At 41.5% G+C, this 23,466-nt stretch overlaps 1 protein-coding gene across 1 annotated transcript in view; it reads right to left on the reverse strand.

Moving 5' to 3' along the window:
- Window positions 1–23,466, reverse strand: part of LOC145993305 (tRNA dimethylallyltransferase) — a 302,681-nt gene that overhangs the window by 82,941 nt on the left and 196,274 nt on the right. The window contains exon 5 of the mRNA XM_083129429.1: window positions 18,702–18,817. Coding sequence (XP_082985555.1) covers window positions 18,702–18,817 — 116 coding nt within the window. The remainder of the gene's footprint in view (window positions 1–18,701; window positions 18,818–23,466) is intronic.

Consider the following 23,466-nt stretch of genomic DNA (forward strand, 5'->3'; position numbering starts at 1 on the left):
AAACAAATGCGATTACTGCATCTCGGGTACCTCCCGTCACCTTGAACATTAGCATTCGTTTCCCTTGTTCCTTCCTCTTTCGACCTTCGCCTGCACAGCCTTGAGAGCGAGAGATGGGCACGATTAATGTGTAAAGAGGGTACTCCTCTTGCAATAGTAATAGGTTGGGCTTCAACGTGCCTTGTATGCTCTTGAAATTACCATTAAGGCAAGATTTCCAGGTAGAACCCAACATTCGAGAGTATGTTTCAAATCCCATACTCAATAAACTGGAATGATCAAGCCATCAATCAGTTTGACAATCCTTGCCGACAAGATGGCCAAAAGAATATCTGAAAATGCAATAATTGGTGTCCCATGTACGCTGCATCAATGCGTGGAGGTAGAGCTGTGCACATCACCGATCTTGGCCAAACTGAAAATGGTGTGATCAGTACCACGCTCATGCCTCGTCCAAAATACCTGGGCCTCTCTTATGACGTGGTGATAACTTCATCGCCTTGTAATCAAGAGCCTCGTAATCAAGAGATCCCGGGTTCCATACCCGATGGATTGACCAAGTGGTTCGGATCCCACTTCAAATTGTAGGCCCAGTCCACTGTATTCCAACTCTTCCCACACACCCATTAATGAGAGGTTGGGTGTCCCCCAGGGCTGCTTCTCCTCGAGATAACAAACCAATGGAATATACACTCTAAAAAATAAACAAGTGAGTGAGTTGTCACCAAAAGTGATGGTAACGGAACACCCCTTTTGGTCTCAATGCAGAATTGGCGTTGTTTAACACCATTTTTGGTGTCCTGTTACACCATCTGTCACACCACATGTAGGCCTTTAACACTCGATTAGGTATTGTACTACACCAATTACGGCGTTACACCACTTTTGGTCGCCAACTCAAGTTTCCGCAAAAATATCTTCCTGATACTCAGATACTCTGACCTATTAGGCCTACAGTTGCAAGTGGTATCTGAACCAATGAAATGAGTTCCGGTAATCGAACTTGAAACCCGTAGATAACAAGAGGATGACGTTCGCAATACTGCAATCATCTGTAAAGCACATTGAAGCATGCAGTGAAGATACATGGGAAGGTGTAAAGGTATTTCGGCCATTTCACCAGCACCACGCTCCTGCCGTCTTTAGGTCACACATACCTAGTGATTAGAGACTGGTTGAATCCCAGAGCCACTCCATGCAGGATGTTTTTGACCGATTGATTTGCTTTAATTTACTTCTTTTTGTCGCTTTTGGCTAATTTGCGAAGATAGGGATATGATATGATGAATGGACACTCACAAACATAGATGCCCAGGCCGGGATTTGAACCCGAGACCCCTGGCGTCGTAGAGCGATGTGCTAACCACTCCGCCACGGGGGCGGCTTCAGGGATAATGTTGGGGAGCCACCCACCCCGGGAATCGAACACCTTGCAGCCAGACGCTCTAGACTACCGCGATCCATCCTCCTACCGAAATGGCTGTTGACAGTTTTTCATCCGAACTGAATAAGAGCCCGCTCCCAGATAGAACCAAGAAAAAATTGAAAATAATAAGCGGCTCCAACTTCACTTTTCTCACGCGCTATATCACTCGCAGGTGGGCCAATGGTGCTGCGAATCACCGGATATACCAGCATGTACAACTTTCATTGCGAAGAGCCCTGTTCCCACACGTGCGGACTGGGAGCCAGGAAGCGTCGTCAGCTCTATATGGAAAACCTGAACTTTCCGTCAGCAATATTTCCTGAACGGGCCAGTGCCCGACGCCATCGATAAAAACAAATTCACCCGACTGAAGCTCTTCATCAGCAAATACATTGGAAGAACTATCTTTCAAGTCCCTGCAAAACTTGTGCGCTCACACCTAAGAGACACACATGTACAGTCAGCGTTGAAATAATCCTATTGACTCTCAACAGGATCGTTACAACACTGAAGTGTCCGTGACTGTACCTTCCGAATAAATGTAATAAAACAATGCCCCTACTTGGGTCGTATCATAAGTCCAGAGGAGAGTTAGCTTGGTTCTTGTAGGGGAGCTTTCAGATAGGAGCGAAACCTCTCGAACCGAAGAGACATGACAAGTTGTAGGTGTGGCAAACTGGGCCGTTTTCTCAATGGCGTGTATGTGTCGCCTCGGTCTGTTCTTCGCTTATGCGCGGTGAATGTCTTGCTTTAGACCAGTGGTTTCCAAATTGTGCGCCGCAGCTGGCTTACAGGGGCGCCCCGAAATACTCCAATATTTTCACTGAAATGATATGTTTGTTCCAAATATGTGCTTATTTAGAACTTTTTACATATAAAATATTTCTGAATTTGAAATGTGTTTATTTTTTAACTTACGTCAAGCAACCTAACCACACTAACTGAGCGTCGCAAGTGTTAAAGAGGCCTACATTCTAACTGTGGCGCCGCGGAAGATCCTGAAACACTAAAAGCGCCGTGACAAGAAAACGTTTTGGAACCCCCTGCTTTAGACTGAAAGGCACTGTGTCGCCTGTCGCGCGTCGCTTCGGTATGAAAGGTATGAATCTAACTTCATTGTTCCACACTCGCTTGAGTCTCCACTACAATCCCATTCTGTTAAAACAAACTGTTCCGGATTTGATTGATACACAGTTTCCATTTTTAGTAGGAGTCGGGAAAATGTTCCACATTTGACCAACGTTTTTCCTTCTCTTATGCGAACCTAGCATTCTATTCGAAACGAACATAGTGGACCCACCCAGTCTAGTTCGATGCAGGGTGCGAAATTCTGGGGGGGACGGGGGGTTTCCCCCCACCAACAATCTTGGCCTCATAATTTCCGGAGTTTTTGTTACAAAAACAAAAAAAACAGTAATTACTTTTAATTTCAAGTATACTTTACTAATAATAATATCGAAAACACACACAAATTGGTGTGGTTGTGAGTGTTCAATGCTTCTCTCTCTCAAGAGATCGAATGAATATCTAAATCAATATGCACAATAAAAGTAAAACAACAATGCAAGACAATAATAACTATGAAATCTAATTGATTTACATTAACAAAGCAAAAACTAAATAAAAACTTACACATAAGAAAACCACTTCAACTATTTCATAATTTATTAACATCTTTAACCAGTTAGTAAAGGAACAAGTTTACCAGTTTATACGTAATATCGATATTGTAATATTTGATATTAATTTGTTACTTTTGTATATACTATTTCTTTATTTGTAATTAATAATAATAAAAATATATTTTTAATTTAGAAATTTTAATAACAACATAAATATGTATATCGTAAATGTGTTTGTATTGAGGGGAGTTTGTAGATTAAGATCTTCCCCCCACCAGTCTTCACTGATTTCGCACCCTGATTCGTTGCATTTTTTGACACCAGGTGCAGTGCATGTGTATCCCGGTGTCATACTGGTGCAAGGAAATGTTCAACCAAATAGACGAATAGCGGTATTCAAGATCAGAAGATGCAATAAATGCCTGTCTGCTCCTTTAAAACGTTCATTTGATTCACGCACCACGTGAACACACCACAAATTACACCTCTCCAGAAGGTAGTGCAAACGGTGCAGACACCATACAACGAAGTAGACGAGTCGGTGCTGCAACGTGTAACCAACCACACGCGCGAGTACAGAGAGAGTCAAAAAGTAAGGTGAACTTACTTCGCTGGGTAGGTGAAGAATTTGCGGCTTACTCTAGAGAAAAGGTATGGTAGTTTTCATACCGGATCCGACCTGCAGAAATGAATTAGCATTTGGGTATCCATTATGTAAAAGTAATGAGATGATGCCATGTATGCGCTACACATAGAGATGTTATTCCAGTGCTCGGTAGCTGAGGTCGAGTCTGGTTTGGGCACGGGTGTTTTGTGGGAGTATTCCTTCAGCAATTCGATCTAATGATCATCCATCCTCATTAGCCCCGTCTAGCTGACTGCACCTTTTGACACTCGGTGCAGTGCAGGTGTATCCAGTGTCAGGGTGGTGCAAGGAAATGACGTTCAACCAAGTAGACAGAAAGCGACGTTGAAGTTCAGAAGATTCAACAAGTGCCTGTCTGCTGCTTTAAACGGTCATGTAATTAGTTAGCACGCACCACGTGACCATACACCACACTTGCACCGGAAGGTAGTGCAGACACCAAATATACTACTCGACTACTTGACTCGAAATCAACGAACTATACGACTCGGTGTTGCATCGTGCAACATACTAGACGCCTCGGTGCAAAGAGTCAAAACGAGTCAAAAAGTGCAGCCAACTAGACGGGGCTACTGTCGCGGTTAGACAAAAATGGGCAGAGGGGGGCCAGAAAACATATAAAATAAGAAACACAACTACAATGGGGGCATTCCATTGTCACAGGTGGGACACGTGGACTACATTTTTTTTATATTAAAGTAACTATTCTATTCATAGATAAGCAACATTTTTCTTACAGTTTGTGTGTAATGAAATATGAAACTTAACACTGTCGATTAAACATAACTACCCATAAAATACATTCCTAGAATTATAGTTAAATTTTGTGTCACGGGTGGGGCAGAAGAAACACTGATTCTTCAATTAATAAGAAATTTATTTTACTTTCGGTGAATTGTCACATGATGAAAAATAAATTATTTACGACAAAACAGAGAAGGTAATTGACCTTTTAATATTCTAGTGGAGTTGAGGGGGAAATGTAGCAGTTAAAAAAGATCTTGTGTGTGTGTGTGCGCGCGTCACGGGTGGGACACAATAGAAGACACACGTGAATCGAAAAGTTAAAATAAACGAACAAATGACAATTTTAGGTTGTTCGCTCACAGATACAGTTACAGCAGGGGCATCTTCACATGGAATGCCAAAATGGTTTATGGAACTTTTTTAGAATGCTGTTGTTAAAGTGATTCTAGGTGACAAATACCTGGAGAAGAAGACGAAAAAAAAAGGACACCGCAGAAGTAACGGCAGTGATCGCATTAACAGTCGCGTGTAGAAAAACCGCACTTCGCCTTTCGAAGTAATTGTTACAGTAATGAATAAAAACTGGTTTCCCTTGCACGAAGGCAACCACAAGTACAACTCAACGAGTTTGTTCTCAAGCTAAATTACATTCGTAGATTAACGCGATGGATAGGATAGCTATCGAAACAGAGTAAGCTGCGCACATGAAGAGGTATCAAAGCGTTGCAGAACAGGGGGAAAAGGACATTCACCAGGTTCATTATCAGACGCTTCTCTGTTTTGCGAGAGACTGGTGGACGTTATTAACAGAAAGAGTCCGGCTTCTTTTTACCAAGCAATACTGGTTCACATCGCATTCCACCCACTCAGCAGCCGTGCAAAAACGAGCGCAAAAATTCTTCATGGCCGAGGTGAAATGTGCGATGTCATCTTCAAGCTCCAGCCTGCTCCTTGTAGCCGTTTCAGGTTTGCTTAAGCCCAGACACAACTTGGGAGAGTGCATCGCTGAAAGTTCAACGAGCAGGTTGATTTCCACATTCCTTGTCTGCAGTGGCCTCGTTCATCCCAATCCATCTTTTATTGCCTCAAAGTAAAGACGCGCCCATGTTCTTAATCGATAGAATGAAATTCACAGTAATGTCAACTGAATTATGAATATCAGAGAATGTCCTGGGTGACGGAACGGTTAACTTTCAAGAGGAACAAACGTGAGCCTTGAGGACAAACCTTAAGGCTGAAGCGACAATCGGCAAGCGACACGTATCTCTTGGTAACCGTCCTCGGAAATATATGTAACCTTTCGAACCGAAGCGACACGACAAGCTGCATGTGTCGTTTATCGCTTGCGTATCGCTCGGACTGGGCATTTTTTCTCAATACTATGTGTAGTGTCGCCTCGGTCTGTTTGCGAATGCGCGGTGACTGTCTTGCTTTAGACTGAAGGGTCCCGTGTCACTTGTCGCTTAGTGCTTTCGCTGTGAATTCTCCTGTGTTGCTGTCTCGAGTCGCTTCGGTCTAAAATCTTTCTCGGAGGCCGAAGCGAAACGCCTCAGGCCGAAGCAACAGGAGTCGTTTGGAAACGAACCCTTAGAATTGAATGCAACGTTTCGAACTGAAGCGACACAAGCAGCTCCACGTGTCACTCAGTCTGGGCCGTTTTCTCGATACCGTGCATCGTGTTGCCTCGCTCTGTTGTTCGCTCATAAATTGTTGAAAGCTTGATTGTAGACCGAAGGGGCCCGTGTCGCTGGTGGCCTGGGTCTGAAATATACGCGACAGGCAACACGTATATTTCCATAATTTCACAAATCGAACGTAGGCTTTTGCAGCCTGTCATGCCGCTCCGGTGTGAAACATTGCTGTTGACTGGCTCACTCCCAAGCGACGTGTTTCGCTTGTCGCCTCGTTCTTGAAGTTGTTAGGGCACCATATTTGCAGCAAAATCACAAGTCTGACGTAGGTTCGATCCCCAACACCGGCGAAAAGAAATTTGTTCACCTGAAAACGAGAGAAGAAGTGCTCTCCGGAAACGAAAGTGTTAGAATAAAAAGCTGTGGATTTAAAAAAAGCACTACACAATGGATGTCAAATTAACATTACTTGCAAATGTCGACTTGTTAATCAATATAATGTATGACACTTCTGTTGCTATTGAGAGAAGAGTACGCGTTAGGCCACTGCAAAGTTCGTGGAAATTAACCTACGCACTGTACTTTCAGCGAATAGGAGTAGACTAGAGATAGCGAATAGGAGTAGACTAGAGATTCAAGATTTTACCTCCGAACTCGTAAGGGTTTCAGCTTGATCGAAAACCGTGGAAGTCTCTTATTGGTTTATGAATCATGAAAGCTCCCGTTTCACCTGTAAGCCATTCTGTTAAGTCAATTTCCATCCTTGCATATTTACATATGCAGATCCGACCACACGTCAAAACGCGCTCGCATGACTTGGCACTTTTATCCAATCACAGCACCCGGTACTACCCATGTGTATATCCTGTTTTTACGCCGGCGCATGGCAGAAAGCGTGGATCCCATTCAGTTATGTATATGGCGTGCATAATAAATTAATTGTTGCAAAAAAAGAAGCGAATTTTCATTTTTAAAAAAACAAGATCGGGGTGGAATTTTCCGAACATGCAATGTCGCAATTTAAAGTTCTAACGCATGCATCTAATTTTCACAAATGTATGAATTAATTACACGGTTAAACTGTTGTATGCGCATTTATTATTTTAATAGCTGCACGCATTCGCTATTTTTTCCTTTAAGAGAAATGTATAAGTTTACTGACACCCAGGTGCATTTACTACAATGTTCTAATATATGAAAATTGAATGAGCTCATATATAACACACTTAAGGGCTGTTTTCACGCATGGCGTAAATTCAGTCTTATTTTTATTGTTAAGCTTCTTGTATAAATCAACATTATTTTATCTGTTCAACATTTCTGACTAGACAACCATAAAACATTTTATGGGAAATCTACTCTGCAGGGTTTCTTAATTTTCTCCAACAGGTGTATCCGTCAGCTTTAAGCGGGAATAACTTTACAGGTTTTTGGCATTTGTGAAGTTGTACAGGCAGGTGGAAAATAACGTTATGGGATTATTGGAACACGCACTGTGAAAGTCATACCACTTTCAAGGACAAACCTTGTGTAATATATTCTTACCGTTGCTTAATCTGTCTTATATTAAGGGCACTGTCTTCGGAACTTAGCGATTAAAGGGGGAAAGAAAACTAAAAATGTTTAAAAATTATGCAGTTGTCGAAAGTCAGATCAGGGAGAAAATAACGGACATGGGCAGACAAGAAGAAGTACGGAACTGTTAAGATGTCATCAATACCATGCTACAGCCACTTTTGACCCCCCGGAGGGGAGGTGTACCCATTTCTTATACCCTATCCCGGATATCTCTGGAGCAAGGCCGCGCATAGCAGAAGAGAAGGGGAGGGAATCGAGTGGTCAGAGCGAAGCAGCACACGCTGCTGCGAAGGCTGGTAAATGCAGTCGCTTTCCCCCTCTACGCAATCCCATTCCCTCTCGTGTGTTCATTGGTGGAGCCGTCTCGCGTCAGTACTTGCGCAGAGACTTATTTTCGTTCGCCTGCTCCAGAGATAGTTGGGACAGGGTGTAGTTGGTTGATTTCGTGCTTTTAAGTCCACTTCATGCGCAGTATGGCTAATTGGGACTACAGTTTAAAGTGGGATCCGAACCACTATGTGCCTCCACCAAGTATCGAACCCGGGACCCATTGATTACAAGACGACGACGCTACCACTGCGCCATCGGGGAGGGCAGGGGGACAGGGTATAGAGGCTAAATAAAGTCCAGAGCTTCTACATGCAAGGGTTGCTAAAAAAATCACCCTAATGAATGTTTAAATGTGATAAGAAAGATGGTTAGGTATATTTTTAATTTGTATATTAATGGGGGGGGGCACGATGGTGTTTGTCCAGGGCCTCTACACATAAAAATACTGGTATGTATCTAGGATAGTCAACAATAGTTAGTATTTACTCTCCGAACAGTACAACTAATCCTGGAAAACTACATTCAATTCAGTTCCATGCTATCAATTTATAAACTTATCAGTAGTCTTACACACTATTATCGATTTTCTCGTGGGAAATTCACAGCACTTTGCAAATATAAATTGGCAACTTTGTGTTGGCTGAAATATTTATCCAGCCGTTCGCTTCCGATCGCCATTATCACGTGGCTTCCACGAGTGGCAGAATTTCAATGCATTTCCAAAAAGGAAAAAACCTTATCAGGCAAGGTGTGGTCGATTAGCACATTTACTTCCCAGTTTGACCGAGGAAGAAGTTCATAAGGTATTTTCAATTTTCTTGACCATGCTGGTTAATCACGTGACCCCGTTTCCCTTCTGGAGTCCACAACATTTCTGATTGAAAGATTCATAGTCCAGGATATTAAAAATTACTTGCACTGTGCAAAAAACGTATATTTCAGTTCTACAGCCATCGGTGCTTAGTGTAGCTAATCTTTTTTCTTCCATTGTCACGAGAAAAAAGTAATATTTTCATCGTCAGTTATTGTTCATTACAATTTGTTTGGTAATTCCAATACAAAGAGGAGGCACAATTATGTGTATCTAATAAAAATATTATTGAATACATAATAGCGTCAAGACTGTCGATCCTCTCCATTATATCAATGCATCATTCTATTGTAATTTATGGTCGCCTACACATCCGTTATGCACTGTCGCTCTCGACACACACAAACTTTATTCTGCAGCCAATGGTTCTGCGTACGAATCCCAGTCTGTGTGTAGGTGTTCTTTGCGAGTGTCCCTTCGTCAATTTCATATATTACTCATCCTCATCGTCGCGATCGGCCATCCCGATGGCGCAGTGGTAGCGTCGTCATCTTGTAATCAAGGGGTCCCGGGTTCGATACCCGGTGGAGGCACATAGTGGTTCGGATCCCACTTTAAGCTGTAGGTCCAGTCCCGATTAGCCTTACTGTGCATAAAGTGGACTTCAAACAACAAACAGATCAATCATCGTCGAGAAAAGTGGCAGAAACGAGACGCGAAGAAAAATGTGCTCTGCCGCCGCGTGAAATGATCGAAAAGGAAGGAGGGGGGGGGGGACAAATAATTTATCAGCATCTGAGATTGATTAATTGATTTTTTTTATTTTACTTCGCTTTTCTGCCCTTTTGGCTAATCGCGAAGATAAGAATTAGTGATTTGACGACACTAATGAAGGCGCACTCACAAAGAAAACCCATGCCAGGATTCGAACCAGACACCCCACAGCGCGCTATGCTAACCAATCCGGCAAGGAGTTCGACTGCATCAGAGATCGGGATCCCGGAATAGAGTCCCAAAATCCCGGGATTTTTCAATCTACTCTGGATTGCATTCTGTAGCTTATTTGTTTCGCCAGGTAAACGGGACACGTTCTCAGCGCCACCTCGCCAAAGAAAAATGCAAAGTATGCCCTCGCTTCCATGCATCTGGCTGCTACCAGTTTTCCTTGAGTGCATTGATTCGAGATGTTCCTGTCGCCCGAGCGTCACAGTCCTTTGAACTATTCTGGCTTCCACTCGGAAAGGAATTTTCTAAGGTTTCGCCCTAATGCTCAATGTGGACATTCTTCTTTTCGCGTGGGTGACATGTTCCCTCCTGCCTTCTTATTTTTAGGATTTGCTACATTTTGAAGTGCATTCCTAAGTGCATCAGCTTCATGTCCGTAGCAGTTATATGCAAAGCTAGGATTTTACGGATTTTACGTTTTTTAGGTAATCCAGAAGCGTGCCTCCTTGTTTTGTCACAAATTAAGGGTTGTAACATGGATTTGTTGGCACATTTTGTGCATTTTTAGAATATTTACTTCAATAAGGCATACTTGGACATTTTGGGTCATTTTCTTACTTATGGACTTTATATATTTTCATATTCCAACGATTTAATAAAATATTGAATGTTTTTTTTTTCTGGATTTTTGCCTAATGCGCCGACCGACCTTCCTGAAAAATGGAAATTCATTACAAGACTTGCAGAAAATATTTTTATCGTGCTGTAACTAAACCTTAAACAGTGAACTCAGATAGTGTAATTGTACTTGATTATATATGGAGTGATATTAAAAATAAATAAATTTGATTTCAGACCTTTTTTCGCAAAATTATGAGTTTACTGGTTCAAATTCTTTATTTCTAGCATATTAATGTAGCAAAACTTTAGTAATTTATTTTCGGTTTTAGGTCATAAATACTGCTTTTAGGGCATTTTGTGGTTTATTGGTAATCAAAATTCTAATCCTAATTATATGAATACACACTGGAGAGGGATTCGTGTGAGAATTACAACTGAAGGAGAGCAGCTAGAAACATGTATCTTCAAAGAGTGGTGATCTAGTCAGTAAGACGTCTCACTACGATGCAAGAGACGCGGGTTCGATTCCCGTGTTGAGTAGTCACAGGTGAGAATCTTTCTGACAATGTCCTTGCATAAAGCTGACCTGGGACTTGCCCATCCTCTAATGAAGTGTACCTTGGGACAACGTTTTTCTGCACTACGACCGAGATCGACAATATATGCGGCTCTACCTTCCCCCTCTTAAAGGTCGCTCAAGAGCTGTAATTCCAAGGAAGCAGGATTTGTTAAAGATTCAGGATCCCATACATTTTAATGGGTTCTATTAGGTTACGTAATAGGACCGGAACCTATTTTCTTGTTTAATTTCAACTTGGACCGTATTTAAATTAATCCGAAAAAAATTACTGGACCGTATTTAAATTGATCCAGGAAAAAAGGTTCCCGGACCGTATTTAAATTTATCCAGGAAAAAAGGTTCCCGGAACGTATTTAAAATGATCCAGGAAAAAAGGTTCCCGGACCGTATTTAAATTGATCCAGGAAAAAATTTCCCGGACCGTATTTAAATTGATCCAGGAAAAAAGGTACCCGGACCGCATTTAAATTGATCCAGGAAAAAAGGTTCCCGGACCGTATTTAAATTGATCCAGGAAAAAAGGTTCCCGGACCGTATTTAAATTGATCCAGGAAAAAAATTTCCCGGACCGTATTTAAATTGATCCAGGAAAAAAGGTACCCGGACCGCATTTAAATTGATCCAGGAAAAAAGGTTCCCGGACCGCATTTAAATTGATCCAGGAAAAAAGGTACCCGGACCGCATTTAAATTGATCCAGGAAAAAAGGTTCCCGGACCGTATTTAAATTGATCCAGGAAAAAAGGTTCCCGGACCGTATTTAAATTGATCCAGGAAAAAAGGTACCCGGATCGCATTTAAATTGATCCAGGAAAAAAGGTACCCGGACCGCATTTAAATTGATCCAGGAAAAAAGGTTCCCGGGCCGTATTTAAATTGATCCAGGAAAAAAGGTTCCCGGACCGTATTTAAATTAATCCAGGAAAAAAGGTACCCGGACCGTATTTAAATTGATCCAGGAAAAAAGGTACCCAGACCGTATTTAAATTGATCCAGGAAAAAGGTTCCCGGACCGCATTTAAATTGATCCAGGGAAAAAGGTACCCGGACCGCATTTAAATTGATCCAGGAAAAAAGGTTCCCGGACCGTATTTAAATTGATCCAGGAAAAAAGGTTCCCGGACCGTATTTAAATTGATCCAGGAAAAAAGGTACCCGGACCGTATTTAAATTGATCCAGGAAAAAATGTTCCCGGACCGCATTTAAATTGATCCAGGGAAAAAATTTCCCGGACCGTATTTAAATTGATCCAGGGAAAAAATTTCCCGGACCGTATTTAAATTGATCCAGGAAAAAAGGTACCCGGACCGCATTTAAATTGATCCAGGAAAAAAGGTACCCGGACCGTATTTAAATTGATCCAGGAAAAAAGGTACCCGGACCGCATTTAAATTGATCCAGGAAAAAAGGTTCCCGGACCGTATTTAAATTGATCCAGGAAAAAAGGTTCCCGGACCGTATTTAAATTAATCCAGGAAAAAAGGTACCCGGACCGTATTTAAATTGATCCAGGAAAAAAGGTACCCGGACCGTATTTAAATTGATCCAGGAAAAAAGGTTCCCGGACCGCATTTAAATTGATCCAGGGAAAAAGGTACCCGGACCGCATTTAAATTGATCCAGGAAAAAAGGTTCCCGGACCGTATTTAAATTGATCCAGGAAAAAAGGTTCCCGGACCGTATTTAAATTGATCCAGGAAAAAAGGTACCCGGACCGTATTTAAATTGATCCAGGAAAAAAGGTTCCCGGACCGTATTTAAAATGATCCAGGAAAAAAGGTTCCCGGACCGTATTTAAATTGATCCAGGAAAAAAATTTCCCGGACCGTATTTAAATTGATCCGGAAAACGTTTCCTTGACCGTATTTAAATTGATCCAGAAAAAAAGATTCTTGGACAGAATTGAAATACTTCCCAGACAAAAAGGTTGTTTGCTGTCCAAGACCCATTTTATGCTTGCTGATTTTCTCTCCAGGACCGGAATTGGTTTCAATTAAAACCTGAACCTTTAACAACCTTGCTAGAAAATTTAAACTGATTTGGTATGCAGGACGAGTGATAAGATGAAATTGTTACCCACAAAGAACACTCATTCCGATGCCGGAATTCGAACCCGGAACCCCTGGCGTCGTAGCGCCCTCTTCTAACCACTCCGCCACGGAGGTTGGCAAAGAAAGTTTTTAATGACATGAGCGAGCTATCCATCAGTAGACGCTACCGCAGACATGCGTCACACGGCGAACAGAGAAATTTTGTACACTAATAAACCACTTGCAAACTCCGCCCAGAATTAAATAAAACATAGAAATAACTACCCTGTATTGCTGGCCACGCCTCTTGGCTCCCGAGTGAAGAAGGTAGAATGAAGGTGGAATGGGCATACTGCTTCCCTATCGCCCAAAGCAGCCATTAGTCAATTTATGGAAGTGTGTCGTGTAAGCCATCAAGAATTACCCTGGGATAATCGCAGAATTAATCAAGATCATGTTCCACGTGCGGAGGGGCTAAGCATTGACCTCTACGCATTACGTACTTTCGTATAATGTACGATGTCAAGGAAATTAGACCGGGTTTTAGAGGGAAAATTCTTCCTTTAAAAAGGACCAAAGAAAGGGAAAATTATTGCCCAAAAGAAGGGGGGGAAAACTTTTTTCTTGCACGCCACTAAAAATACTACTTTAAATGAAATCGCAAAATAGGCCTACCATTCATATATAAAAAGGGGATACATTAAATTTCGTATTAATGTATCGCTTTTTACTCAAAACACTCATGGAGGGAAGGTAAGGTAGAAGAAGCTTGTTCTTTCTTTCCTCTAAACAGCACCAAATGGACAATCGTTGAATGTTTCGTTCAGGGGAAAAGTCGTACAAAATATTTGATATCTTGTCAATAAAGGGACCAAGAAAGATGTTTCTTAAAAGGGGCGGGGGAAGGAATGTAGGCTGAAAAACAACAAAGGGACCAGAAAGGAAAATATTTTAAAAAATGGAACGTGGGCTCAAAAGGGAGGGGGGGGAGAGAAGTCAAAACCATGTAATCTTGTTGGTGGAAGATAAATTATCAATACTGTTCCTTCTTCCATGATCCGTGTTGAAAAATAAAAAAACGACTTCCCCTTTAAAATCCGGTCTCTACCAATGATTGTGCGTGTAAAGGCGAATGAGTGGAATATGATATTGTATGGTTTTCATTATAACTATTTTCTTACGTCACTTTCTGCCACTATTGGCTAATTGTGACCATGAGAATGAGTGACGATTGGATGCAATTGATGAAAGATTGACCTTAGTACTAGATCGAACAGATAAGTAAATGTCCAGCACGAATGTTACTTCATATTTTTTTTACATTTCCTGCAGTTAGTGTACTGAAATTCATAGTCATTTAATTTTGTTCTTAACTTTTGCATATCTTACTCAAGAAAAGGCTGCAAAATTTAGGGGAAAGTTTTACTCATAAGATTTATGTTGTGACACCTAGAACTATAATATTTAAAATTTTGAAAATAGTCCAATTTTTGGGGGGGAGGGATAAATGGTAGAATATGGAAATACACCCTGGTTCCTGTACTTTTATTCAATTTTTCGATCTAATTCAGTTTTTAATATGGTTATTATTTTAGAATACTAACTAAATGCACTTCATTTCTGTTATTAACAATTCAAACAACAAGCTTTCTGCAGCTCGAAATGAACGATGCCGATTTCCAAGGGATCGAACAAGTTGTACAGTAAAATAAATTTAGTTTATGTCCATTTTTCAATACGGGACGAAAGCCTCGAAGGAGGCTACTCTCGATTTTACATGTGTGTGTCTCATTCTCGTCAAGTCTCCGAGGGTCGATCAACAGGATAAATGAAATTGTTTCACAACGTCAATTCTTGGGCATTTAGGTAATTGAAGAAAACTTACTTATTATATATATATATATATATATATATATATATATATATATATATATATATATATATATATATAAAAAAAGAGAGAGAGAGAGAGAGAGAGAGGGAGAGAGAGAGAGAGAGAGAGAGAAGGTAGCAACTACACCACTCATGTTGTTGCCATGACTGCTTCGCCACACACACACAAACAAAATGCATGTTGGTTAGGTCAGGAACGGTGACGATAAATAAGGTTGTTGTCCCTAATTTACATCAATGACTCCCACTGTGTCCGAACGTCATATTATTTGCACGGAAACAAAGCACGGGGTTTGTGAGTACCAACCATGTCAATTAAAGCTAATCATGTTTGTTAGGTGTAGTTCAAAGGGTTCACAGTTGAAGGAATATCCAAAACGTTCATTCAACTTTTGTTTTGAAAACGTCTTTGTTAGCTAACGAATACGTCATCTTACAGTACTGGCCAATCTTTACAACAACCCTCCCAACAGAGGGAGAAGGAAGAGAAAAAAAAGTTTCATCATCACAGTATTTGTGTCTCCGTGCCAAAGGTTATGGAAAAGGTATCCTCTTTTCGCGTCACTATGACCAATCAGATAAGACACAATGATAGAAATGGAACTGTTTGACGTTAAGGAACAAAAAACCATCGATAATTGTATTTTTCCTAAGCCATTGATATTCCAACAGGTGTATTCCAAAGAGATCAAGTAAAATAATACTCCCATAAGCGCAATGCTAAGTTTTCTCCCCCTCCTATAACCATCCAGCGGACAGACCTCTCTTTCCCAAACTCGCCGCGAGGAAACGTCAGATGGGGAGGAGCAGTTTAGGTCCTCGTGTCGTGCTGGACACAAACTGTTCCTCTTGCCCTTAACCAGAGGACTTTTGGCTTCGAACCGCGCTACTCTAACCAGCCTACAATGAAGACTGGCTAAATTGCGTTCGTTGAACATTACAAATTCAACATTATCCTTGCCGTCAATTAATAAAACTAACTACTATCTCTAAGCCATCAAGGACCACAACACCAAAATACCCGATCTTCTGATAGTGACAAGGTGTTGCCCAATTTTACTAAGAACAGGCACATCTTACGAAAAACTTTTATTCCACGAACTTTCTGCGGGCGACACTTTCGTGCAAGGCCAATGACCAGTTGTATCTCCAACTCACGTACATCTGTCTTACAATGTGACGAGCCCGCATACATATCTCTTTACGCCTACAGAACAACCGGATGCTTTTCCCTTTACCACACCTGAAAACAATGGATTGTTACTGTCGTTTGCGTCCTCGAGAAGAACGATATGGTTACTGTTTTCCTCGCATTCAAGAGGTCGAGGGATCAATGCCTGGTGAAGTATTCGGACAAATTCTTCCCCTGACATCCACAACTGTTTCTAAATCAAGGGACACGAATATTCAATCGTTTTGTGGGTATTTCCGACAGACAGTTGAAGTCTAATGGTTTGACGTCAGTCGCAAATTTTAAAAATAATATGCCCATGGAAATTTCAGATGTACGGCATATCCACTAAGTGTTGGACATGTATTGTAATTGCCTCAGTTTTTTCGTTGTTAAACTCTTATCGCCATGTTAAATCAGCATACCATGTTTACATGAAACTGTACTCACTGTAACTGGTTTTTTCTGACTGCATGCTCTTTTTTGTATTAGTTTGTGAATTTTTACCTCCACCACATTTTCGGCTAAAATTAATATAATAGAAAAACGTTTTCTGAAATAGGACCCAAATATCCGGTTCAACGTTGCTCAAAATGCACAGTAATGCAACTTTTATTTTGTTTATATTTTAACGTTTGCAATGCTTCTTGGAATATTGGAAATATAATTACTCCCTACCTTTTTTTGGCCCCTACCTTGGCCTAGCGTTCTAAGGTGGCATGCTTTGGGCTCTGGCGTTTCGAGTTTCCTGGGAGAAGGGTAACAACTTTTCTCCCGAGATTTCAGCCAGTGTATAGGACCGGTGGGTACCCACAAACGTCAGGAACTTGGGGAGCTACGAATGAGTGGTATAACCCAGTCATGGAAACCTACAACGACTGGGGGTGCGTCGTGCTGACCACACGTCACCCCCTAACTTGTCGGATGATTGCCCACCTCTGCTGAGGCATGAGAGTGATGCCTACAGTCGGTAGGTAGGCCCAGGCCATCAAGGGCTGTTGCGACACAGTTGTTATTATTATTATGTGATCTCAAGCCGGGGCCCTCTGATTACTGGGTTACCACCACTACGCCATCTGGGAGTCCCAGGCAGGGACACTCGCAAAACAACGCACACACCAGGGTTCAAACCTGGGACCGTCGACAAAAGATGCTTTTCCCTGCCATGAGAACACTCGTGCCAGACAATGACAAGAAATAATGGAACACCCTTGCAATTACATCACTTCTAAAATAAAAAAAAATAACAATAGAAGTGCTGAAACCACAAGCGAGCTGTATTCTTAGAATTAATGAGGTCCTTGTCCTGTGTACGTATCACCTGCCGCTTAGGCAAACACCACTTACAGTGGATTTTTCCCAAATGCAGCCACGCAATTCCATGTTAATGGGCTGGCCATACGGCAGACCCACTTCAATTGGCCGCCGCAACAGGTAGGTTAGTAGTGTCGGGAACAAAAGCAGCGCCAGCTGTTTGTGGGGAAGGAACCTTGAACAATCGTTTGACGCAACACCTGTTGTTGGCAAACTGTACCATCCGCCCCGTTCAAGGTTTGCGTGCAGTTTGCAGAGAAACCGTACAATCCCTCTCCTCCCGAATCGAGATGTGCCCTGGCGGCGGTAAATTATAATTCCGATGAGACAGTGGCGGCTGTAGACTCTGGTGTGTGTTGTCACTGGATGGCTGTCAAAGATTTGGGTGGACCGCATCTTCAAACAAAAATATTCAATATTCTTTCTCGGTGCCTATATGAACACCATTTAAATTGAATTGTTGTTTTAAGTACACTTTATGCACTGATAGGCTAATCGGGACTGGACGTACAGTTTAATGTGGAAATACTATGTGCCTTAACCGGGTAACGAACCCAGGGCCCCTTGATTACAAAGCGATGACGTTACCACTACGCGAAGCCCGAACACTATTTAAAGTTCGGGGTCTGTTAGAATGTGTTACTATACTGTTTCATTTCAATACAGGGTGAGCAACAAGCACGTTGGTAAATATGCATTGCTAAAGTAAACAGGGTTTACCATTATCATTTTCCAAATATTAAGCCACACAGGCAACATTAATTTCAAAATATAGTTGTGTACACTTGTTCACTAATCCAACGTCAAACAGCTACTGCTATAGTCAAGTGGGTATATAAGAGTCAATGAAGGAAGTGAATAACTGTTATTAGCACAAAAGGTGACTTGTAGGTCATCCTGTAATGTGTGTGTGGGTGTGTGTGTGGATTAGGGAACTGCAGTAACTAACACCCTACTAGATAGATCTCAAGACATCTTATCATCTACTTGGCATTTTTTTCAGTTAAATTAGTACGTTAATTAGCGATTAAAAAAAAAAAGATGTCTTGAAGACAGCTGCACAAGATAATGGCAGAAAACAAGCTGACTAAAGTTGACGAGCTATATCTTTGCGGGTGAACTCTGCCCAAGTCCGGCTGCGCAGTAGCAAAGTGAAGGAGCTACCGGCTGCGCGTCATTATCCTTGCGTTCTGTCCTTGCTGTCGACCACCCAAATGGCGAGTAGGTGGCAACTACATAAACGTATCTCTCTCACACACTGCGCGGAGTAGCCGAAGTCACCCGCAAAGAAACAGCTCGTCAACTCTAGTTGGTGGAGGTGGGTATATAGGTTGTTCAAAGCTGAACTTTACTTACCTATTTGTCGACAGGCGGTGTTCGTTGTAGCGTTTATGAAAATCAAGCAGCTCCTGAACCAGTCCTTGCTCAATCATCTCCACCACTCTATCGTCCAGTCGCTTGTTTAGGACATCCTAAAAGCAGAAACAAGAAAAAAACATCAGTCTCTGGAGTGACTCCCAAGTTTTCATATGTGTGCACAATTTTCATTTTTAATTTGCTTATGACATTCAATTATACTTTGTCCGCAGTAAACAAATAAGCGTGGCTTCTGAGAAATCCTATGGGTTACTCCAATGAGAACTGTGCCGGAATCTCGCGCGTAAGAATATAGTGCATGTGATAAAGACGTTATCACTCAACGTAGTTGTATTGAGGTTACGGGGATTTGTAATACGAGATATGCAGCTATGGAACCAGCGAATAGGAAAGGAACTGTCAGAAGTCACGTGGTTATGTTTATATTAATTTCGTTCTTCCAGTAGATGGAGAATCTGTTTCAAAGAGCAGAATCTACACCTGTTGCAGTGGGTCCATTGAGAACTCAATGGCTGCACTTTTTGACTCGCTTTGACTCTTTGCACCGAAGCGTCTAGTTGGTTGCACGGTGCAACACAGAGTCGTCTAGTTCGTTGATTTGGGTCGGTGTATGTTTGGTGTATGGTCACGTGGTGAGTACTAACTAATCAAATTACCGTTTAAAGCAGCAGACAGGGATTTGTTGAATCTTCTCACCCTGGCACTGGCTACACCTGCACTGCACCAAGTCCATACAGGCTAATCGGGAATGGGCCTGCAGTTTAAAGTTACAGTACTTCGACTGGGACTCGAACCCGGAACCACTTCGTTTACAAGGTACTACGTTGTCGGAAAGGCTCTCACTTGTTCTCTATTGCTTCATGAATGATCTGCGAGACTACGTAAATAATAATTATCACACACAGGATGGACCAAATTAGGTAATGGAGCAATTCAACACAAAAAAAAAAACACGAACATTTGGCGTTAAAGCAAAAACACTTGAAAGTTTGTGAGGTTTGATGTTAAGTCATTTCTTTTTAACGCCATTGAGCATGCAGCATTCCTAGTTCAAAAGAAAAGTACATGTACGCAAAAATCTCTCTATTAGCATGCTGTTCTTACCCCATAATGGCCGCCTAGGTGGCCGGTGTATTGAGTGGTCGACTCGCGATCTAGCCCATAAAAAGTTTTGGATTAGAGTTGCAGCCTGGACACTTGCGTTCCATTGTGATTGTCCCTTCGTCAGTGTCATCTGCGCTGAAGAGAAAACATTTCGTCGTATGAGAACCAGGGGAACGTAACTACAGAAATGCGGTTTTCAGTCTTGTTTAAATAAACTTCTCTGAAGAGCTTTAAATAGAGTCAGATCCGACTTATCTCCACTTCCAATCCTTAACAGTAAGGTGGTGGAGTCACGTATCTTCAATTTACTGACTCTCAGGCATATTTGATAAATTGGAATAACGTCTCTCTGGTTCTGACACGACGAATATCACAAAACATAGATCAACTGTTAATAAAATCCTGTCCTTTTCACGTCAACTCTTCCCCACGCCCAATGTTCATAGCTACACTACTAAGATTCCATATTCATAATACCTTCATTGGAATACTCTGTTATCTGACCAGCCGTATTCGAGATAATAGAACTGATTAACAAGCCCTGTGGCACTTTAATTCCCCACACGAGCGGTTGCAGGTATGCGACGGCTCCCAATTACAACCAGGAAAACATGACAGCCAATTGCAAATTTATTATTATTACAAAAGCTTCGCAGGCAATCCAATTTATCCATCTGATCAGAGATGTGCCGATTCATTTCCTCTTCATATACTCGTTTTTCTTTTGCCGCGGCCACCTGTTGAAGCGCATACCCCGCATTGCAATTGAGCAAACACACTCTCCAACGAGGCAAATAATCTGGTTTGGTATCGCGGTCCAAAAATGCAAACCTTTTAAAATATTCAATAATGAAAAACTGGTACCCGTAACTGTGCGGGTGGTTAGTGAATTTTCGCACGTCGCGAAAATATTGCACGTTGGAAAAAGGCACATCACATCCTCCAACAATCAATGTAATATTAAAATAAAGGTCTAATCTCGCGGTAGTCATAATTTCATGCGTGGTTTTTAAAGCATAACTCGCTCGCAAAATTGGCGGTCCAGTCCAGTCGCTACACTTTTCGACTCATGCGCTCACATACCTACGAAATGACGTTCGACCGCAAAACTTTGCTGCTATCAAACTACCGTAAAAAATACCCCGATAAGCAGAATGCAAGGTTTTAAATGTGGCTAGACGTCAACAAGAGAACTTCACAAAGAAAAGGCAGTCAAGCACTGATGAAATTATGTTTCCTGCAGACATTGTACTGCACTGTATAGTGCATTTAGGCCTATGCCCTTTAAATACACCACAATAAACGTATTTCGTTGCTATAAACGGAGTTTTAATGCACTTTCTACTGTTCTTTTAGATTATTTAAGTTTATCCGGACTTTCGTTAAACCGGTCAACTTATCCCCCACCCCCATTAGTCCGGATTAACGAGGTTTTACTGTATATAAGAGTGAGGACATAGATCGTTTTGAGGTATCAACGTAAGTATTATAGTTAACCTAAATATATGGTACACTCAACTGCAACTTACAATCATTATCTATCTTTGAAAGATAAAATTAATTTAAATTTTTAAAACTTCTATAAAAACATAATGCTACTACTACTTTGGGAAAAGAAAATTCCAGGTGTAAATTTCTCCGTTGCATCCTCTTTCTCCTTTTTTATTATTATTATTCTTTATTAAGGGCGTAGTACCCCCTTGCCTTCCCCACGGTACGGGTCTGTTGATAGCACATGCTATTGCACAGACATACCGTGGAACAGTTTTCCATTCTCATCTCTCTCGAAACTTGTTCCTCTACAGTAAGTAGTTCCCCAGGTTTTAAGCACGATGGAAGATGAAGACAGCCACAGGCATCAAAGTAAAGATGCGGAGGATTGAACTAATTATACATCGTTTAGCTTGGGGGCTTCCTGCTCCATGAATCGCGGTCGACGGATATATCGTTTGATGCGCTTAAATTTGGACTCTTATCCTTGCAATTAGAATGCTCACACCGGACAGAAATAACTCAATTTATTTTGCTTTCGCTGCTATGTTAAGAGAGACCGTTACGAAAGAATGACGTTCTATAAAGCTAAATAAAGACAAACTTTCTACTCCGGGAGGAATTGTAGTTTCGCAAATATTTCGTCGTAATTTTGATCCGTTTTTGGTAATTTAGTAGTCACGGCAAGAAGAAAGAAAATCAACTCGTCGCATTTTCAATCAATATAAATGCCTTTAGGGACAAAATCAAGAGATTCACGTAACAGAAAATAAAGCACATTTTGTATTTGAATTTTGCATTAAAGTAAATGTCATGTAAGACTAATGCATTTTATTTAGCTAAATGAGCCGCTTGCTTAATAAAAATTACGAATGTAACACTTGTGAAAATTAAAAATTAAAGTGTTCCACTGTGCTTTGCACCACGCCATGAAGGCGTATAGGTGGGTGTGGAGTTAGGGCCCCACACTTTCTTGATTACGGCCGAAGATTGGGGTGATGCGATCGGCACCACGCTCCTGGCCGCCTTTACCCCACAGAGTTTCCTCCAGGTACCAACTTTATACGACGCTAGGTGGGCGCCAGAGCCGTTTGAACAGGTGGAAGAAAATCCCGGTTGCCCTCCGCCGGAGATCGAACCCGGGTCTCTCGCATGGTAGTCAGACGCCCTTAACGACTAAGCTACCGCGGTTACTTGTGGCCCATATTTAATTCTATATTTTGATTAAAATATATATTGACATACATAACACTTTTTTTTTAGTATAACAGATTTTTTTTGTGATACCTAAATGTCAATCAACCTCACTTCCACGTAGTACACCCTGGACGGCATGTTGGGAGACTAACGAGGCACTGGCGTCCGATTCACGGCGACTATACTCCTCCGTGTTGCTGCTGTTGTGTTTGTCCTTCATCCATTTCCACATTTTTATCCTTTAATTGATTGGTTTGTTGTTTTAAGTCAATTTTATGCACAGTAACGCTAATCGGGACTGGACCTACAGTTTAAAGTTGGATCCGAACCACTGTGCAATGTGCCTCCACCCGGTATCGAACCCGGGACCCCTTGATTACACGGAGACGACTCTACCACTGCGCCATCGAGGCCTTCACCCATTTCATCTATCACAATTCATCCTCGTCTTCGCGATTAACCAAAAGTGGCATAAAAGCGAATTGAAATAAATCAAGTCGAACAATATAAATGTTCTCCGATCATTAACTATACACTTGAATTTTATTCTTATGGCGGAAATTGCGCATTACATTTCGACATGATGGGCCAACCTCGTTTTGGGTGAACCATTCCCCTTCCCCTTAATGGCGCCCGCCCCTCTCATCCCTTTAAAATTTAAAAAACTCTGAAGAGGGGGGAAGAGTCATCCTTTGGGCAGTCAAAATATATTTAAATACACGACCTATGTCACAAGTTAGCACAAAGAACAGACAGACAAAAGAGAAAAATTTATGTAGCTTAGCGAAAACAAACCATCCTTATACCCGATGCCCCTTGGCAATCGCATATCGCATGCCCTTTACTTTAACCCTTACTGGCTGGAATTGTTTTTTAAAAAAACTGATACTACCTATTCTTCCAAGAGCAACAATTACAATGCGTTCGTGCGTGCGCACTGTTGGAATTTTCT

This window comes from Lepisma saccharinum, chromosome 1, assembly GCF_977018435.1.
Source record: "Lepisma saccharinum chromosome 1, izLepSacc3.1, whole genome shotgun sequence".
NCBI classification, from domain to species: Eukaryota; Metazoa; Arthropoda; class Insecta; order Zygentoma; family Lepismatidae; genus Lepisma; species Lepisma saccharinum.